This window comes from Arachis stenosperma, chromosome 7, assembly GCF_014773155.1.
Source record: "Arachis stenosperma cultivar V10309 chromosome 7, arast.V10309.gnm1.PFL2, whole genome shotgun sequence".
In the NCBI taxonomy this organism is placed as follows: domain Eukaryota; kingdom Viridiplantae; phylum Streptophyta; class Magnoliopsida; order Fabales; family Fabaceae; genus Arachis; species Arachis stenosperma.
Genome location: NC_080383.1, coordinates 21225132 through 21231078, shown reverse-complemented (window position 1 = coordinate 21231078; position 5947 = coordinate 21225132). Strand labels below are relative to the sequence as shown.

Genomic DNA, 5947 nt, shown 5'->3' with positions numbered 1-5947 from the left:
GCAAGCAATTTCGTTAACAAAAGCCAATTTGTTTCCGTGCTTTCATTAAAAGAAATGCAACAATATGATATCGAATTAGATTAGTAAAAATGCTATTTAATTTTTGTTATTATTAGGACAAGAACCTAATTAATGTTGTAACTCTTGTCATTAAAAGAAAAGCGTATTCCTAATCCTAAAGGACCTAAACCCTAAACCCTAATAATTTATATTCAATAAACAATTTGTATCTAGATAAATCAACCCTATACCAAAATCATTCACATTAATAATTTGATAACTAAAGAGTTTCTCTTTTGTAATACGCTATCATATTATTCACAATATTACCAATTATTGTCTCCCTCAACAAAAGTCTTGTTGAGAACAAAGTATCAGTATGTTAGGCTGCGTTTGTTTATAGGTACGAGATACTGGGATAGTGACATAGAGACACAAAAAATTATGTTTGATAGATAAGATATAGATCGAGATATTGTATCTAGAGACACTGAATTAATGTACTTTGTGTCATTTCTAACAGGAAGGATACAGAGACACTAATAAGAGACATAATTTATTTTTCATTTTTTTCTTTCATTATTTTTACCAAATTTTCATAATTATATTTTTTTATTCTTTCTATTTTTTATTGAAAAAAAGAGTAAATTAGATTTTTATAATTTGTTCTAATTTATCACAAAACAAAATATAAGAATATTAATTTTTGTGTCTCTATCTTTTGTGTTTTGTTCTTAGTATCCTATCTTATCTTGTTCTTAGAACCAAACGCAATCCCAAAGAACGATTACCTTAACAATGTCTCTCCTTTTAAATTACGTAAGTTGTAATACTAGGCACCTCAAACCTATTTTCAATTTAATAACACCAACAGAAATTAGACCACTAAAACCTTTGACACAAACAAAAAAATTATTAAATATTTTTGGTTAAATTACATAGTTGGTTCATACTCTTTCAGTGAAATTATAAATTGGTCCCTATATTTTAAAAGTTTATAATTGGGTCCCTAAAGAGAATTAAAATTTACAATTTAGTCCCTTCCGTTCAAAAAGTAACAGAACATTCTTAGCATATTCTCTATTTTAAACATGTGAGTTGCACATGTTTGACAATAGGGACCAATTTGCAACTTTAGTGAAAGTATGGGGACCAACCGTGTAATTTAACCATTTGAAAATGACCAAAAACTCCCTAGGCTATCTGAACCCACCTAACCCCTTCCTAACTCTCTCATTCTCACTTTCTTACTTTTCAAATCGACACCCCAACCCCATCATTTTTTGTCTCTCACCTCGGTTCACCGTCGCCACGCCGGATCCACCGCATTTGTGCTCACGGATCGGGTCTCGCCTCCTTCCTCCATCTCACCTCTCTCATCCGGCAACTTTTTCTTCTCTTCCAATCCCAATACTGAACACCGATAAATGAAAGAGAACAATTCAAATTCCAAACATGTTCAAAGCGAACAATTCAATGTCTAAGAAAAAATAGCAACAAATCAATATAAAAATAATAACTCAATTTATCGGTGGATCCGGCGTGGCGACGGAGGCGAGAGGGCACGACGATAGTGACCTGAGGTGAGAGACAAAGAGCGCTGGTGTTGGGGTGCCATCTTGAAAAGTGAGAAAGTGAGAGTGAGAGAGCTGGGGAGGGGTTGGGTGGGTTCAGATAGCCTATAGAGTTTTTGGTCATTTTCAAATGGTTAAATTATACGGTTAGTCCTATACTTTCACTAAAATTGTAAATTGGTCCTTATTGTCAAACATGTGCGGTTCAAATGTTTAAAATAGAGAATATACAGAGAATATTCTGTTAAATCAAACACTTTTTGAACGGTGGGAACTAAAATACAAATTTTAATTTTCTTTAAGGGCCCAATTATAAATTTTTAAAGTGTAGGGACTAATTTGTAATTTCACTAAAATTGTAGAGATCAACTGTGTAATCTAACCAATATCTCTCTAGACTAACTCAAAGTAACCTAAGTTCAAACAAAAACTAGTTTCTCCAATTTTTTTAGGCCAATTGGATTATTTAATAGTTTAGAAAAGTAAAATTAAAAAATTAAATTCTGGTAGCAATGTTATTAATTGAATTAGCAAAAAAAATTTCAGCATGAATAAAATGAAACCTAAACCATATCGCACACTTTGAACTTTGTAATGCTAAAGCCACATGAAACAATCAAGAAATAATTTAACCCCACAATCAACCCTAAAAAAATTTGGATTTAAACAACTTCTAATGCGCATCAAAGAGACAATTCATTAACCTTATTGTAAGTCATTACATGCAAATATAACCAGCGAAATACAATACGAAAATACAACATACAGGATGTTGATTTTTTTTACCCTAAACCCTGAACAAAAAACCCCTTAACTAAGCACTTCAAACCCATAACTCGTCCATTGCTCCCTTAAACCATAACACAAATCAAAACACCATATAACCACCTCTTCCAACGTAAAAAACACAGAACCAAAAAGAAAAGTCCTAAACTCACACACCTTCACTAACAAACCTTCAAAATGACTTTTGAAGCTCCCTATTAATCCAACGTCTCCCCAAACATTTCCACTTGTCCCCTTAGCTTCTCGTTTTCAACTTCTAGCATACAAATGCACTCGTTCAATAATCTAACTTCTTTCTCTCTATTCTAACTCAACTGCTCTTTGACACGCCCAAGAATGCGATACTTGTAATCACGGATGGTATGCCCGTAGTCGACAGAATCTTCTCAAACATGGTGAATGCCAGTTCTTAACGAGCGAAGCGTTCCTTATAGCACAAGGGACTGTGAGCAATAATATATAAATCACTGCCATTATGGGGAAGCACCATCGTGAAGCCAAACATGACAGTCATCACTTGAATTGATATCCTGAGGAACAAATATAGGGATCGATTTGAAAGAAAGAGCAAGCTCATATCAGCATGAGTTCCATATCTTTCACATGCATAATCGTTGCGTCTAGGACGAACTCCACCACCACACGACCGGGATCTACATGGTTTCACAATATTTCACATCAACAACATTCACATACCTTCCACCAACAGGTGATTGTTAAAAAAAAAAACTCCTAAAAATGTAAAGTACATAAAATAAATAAAAAATACATGACAATGGTCAACTAGGTTGCTACTGCTACTGCCACCTCCATTGTGTTGGTTGTTGGCTGTCACTTGAACTACAGAAACTTGTTAGGATGAAGGGCTTGAGGATAAGACTTCTTCTAATAATTGTGATAATCTTCTTTTCACTGGTTGCACTGGGGATGTTGACAAGGCAGCAGAGGAGGGGGCAACGCTATGCAGCCAAGCCAAAGCCTCATTTAGATATCGATGTTTTTTCCGATTGTTGTTAGTACTCTCGACCATTAAAACAGTGGGAGATAAATTCAAACCAATTACATTATAGAACTTAACCAAAATACTACAATTACACCTAAACACCAGAATACACCTAAATTAGTCACTCCCCTTCGGCATTGCCATCAAGGAGTCACTAATTTAGACACATACACGTATTATATCATTATCAATTGACCAATATTATACCTAAATAACTCTATTACAATGTTCACTATTAATTATATTTCTCCAATTGTTGATGTATTTGAATTCCTTCACAGAAGTGTATTGAATTATCACCCAACCACATTGTTGTATAAAGTTCTTAAATCTGTTTCTTTCAAAATTCAATCTCCAGTAACTATTACCATCACCGTATGTCTAGTTAACCAAGCATGGTTCGTTTGTGCTGAAGATTATTTGTTCCAGTGATGCATTGTATTCTTCTAACATGAATTGGACAACTACCTCAAAGCCTTCTACCATAGAACTTGTATTATATCCTGCATGGATAAACTCACATAATATTATAACTAGATTATTTTCAGCATTTAACAAGTATCCACCCACTGTTATACATTGTTTTGTAGGCACATAACCACCATGACAATATGCTACAAGATTTTTAGGACCTCACCAATGGCATGTCCCATTTCAAAAGTGCTCCTCAATTTCCTCTCTTTTTTGTTAATTAGCTCCCAATCTTTCAAATTATACAATATGATCTTCCATGCCAGGGGCGGAGCTAGGCTAACTATTTAGGGAGGGCGGTGTTTAATAATTTACTAAAAATATTTTATATTACTATTTCTATTGATAAAATTTTAAAAAATAAATATATAATCTCAATCAAAGTAAGACAATAATATATAAAAATTACCAATTACAGTTTTGTATCATGAAAAGGCTATTCGACGTTTTTTTTTTCTATTTTCAAAATCATCTATAATTGAATTTGTGTCGAAAATAGCTGCTAATTCTTTTTCTATATAGATAACCAAATTGTCTGCAAGAAATTCATCAGCCATCTTACTTCGGAGTCTTGTCTTAACAATTTTCATTGCTGAAAAAGCTCTTTCTGTTGTTGCTGTAGACACTGGTAGAGTCAAAACAAGACGTATTAATCTATCAACCATGTGATAAGTTCTTGATTTTTCTGTTTCTTGCAACTTGTTGCACAATTCAGAAAGTGTACCAATGCCTTTCAAATGATTTAGTATATCATGCTGATAATGTTGCAACTGAGATTTCAAAATATTTAGCTCATTAGAAGGAAAGTCAAGGGGATAAAACTTCTCTGCTAACTTGTTAATTTCTTCAATATTAAATGATTTGAAATTGTCCTTAGGATCCAAAGCACAACTCAAAGCCAAAAGCTCTATTGTTTGCTCATTAAATCTACTATTCAACTCTTGTATTTGAGAGTCAATTGTTGCCAAGAATACATCTATTCGATAATGATGCTCAACTGTCACACTTGGTTGATGAGATCGACCTCTTCCAAAAATATATTGTGCACTCATATTAGGAACTTTAATTTCATGCTTTTCACTAAAATATTTAACATTTACAAGAAAATTGCACCATCCACCATCTCTTAATTGTTGAAGAAGTAACTTTGATGTAGAAACAATATGCATTGCATTAAGAATATCTTGAGATTGTTGTTGCAGTGCTTGGCAAAGAACATTAGTGATTCCCATAATCTCTTTCATCAAGTGCAAAGTGAAAACAAATTCAAATGACAATAATATTTTACTAACACCATAAGTCTCACCTCTTTGTGCATAAGTTGTCCCGTCTTCAATGATATTATTGAGAACAATGTTGGTAGCAGTAAATATTTTTACCAAAATGCAAATAGAATTAAAGTGAGAGCTCCATCGAGTATCCCTAGCTCTTTGTAAAGTGCTTATTTGATTGACACCTTTGCCTGTTTCTTATTCATTTTGAGCAACCAAGTTTGCATTTTCAATTGCTTGAGCTTCTTGTAATTGATCATGTCTTTTTGAAGAAGCACTAACAATAGTGACAATAGAGTTTAATTGAGTAAAAAATTCATGAATTTGAAGTACCCCTCTTGAAGCTGCCACCAATGCTAATTGTAACCTATGAGCAAAACAATGTACATAGTATGCTTGTGGAGAATCTTTAAGAAACAAAGCTTGCAAACCATTCCACTCACCCCGCATGTTGCTAGCACCGTCATACCCTTGACCCCTAATATTTTCAACTTGGAGATTATAATGAGAAAGGACAAAAATCAATTCTTTCTTTAAAGTTGTTGCACAAGTATCGGTGACATGCACAAGATCAAAGAATCTCTCTTTAACAAAACCATCTAGAGTAACAAATCTCAAAACAATGGCCATTTGCTCCTTTTTAGATTCATCTCTAGCTTCATCAACAATAATACAAAATTTGGCATCTCCAATCTCTTCTCTAATTGAATTTTTCACCTTAGTAGCAAGAATATGTAGAATTTCTTTTTGGACATCATTTGAAGTATACTTAGCATTTTTTGGAGCATTTTTCAAAATATTCTTTTTTACTCGTTCATTGTAAGATCCCAAAAATTTCAACA

The 5947-nt window shown here is 33.3% G+C and overlaps 1 protein-coding gene across 1 annotated transcript; it reads right to left on the bottom strand.

The window, feature by feature from the left end:
* Positions 1–1300: 1300 nt before the first annotated feature.
* LOC130939543 (uncharacterized) lies at positions 1301–5066 on the bottom strand. Its single transcript, XM_057867640.1, has 2 exons — positions 4397–5066; positions 1301–1413 (listed from the first exon to the last, which is right to left on the bottom strand). Exons 1-2 carry the CDS (start codon positions 5064–5066, stop codon positions 1301–1303), a joined length of 783 nt encoding a protein of 260 aa, XP_057723623.1.
* Positions 5067–5947: the final 881 nt, after the last annotated feature.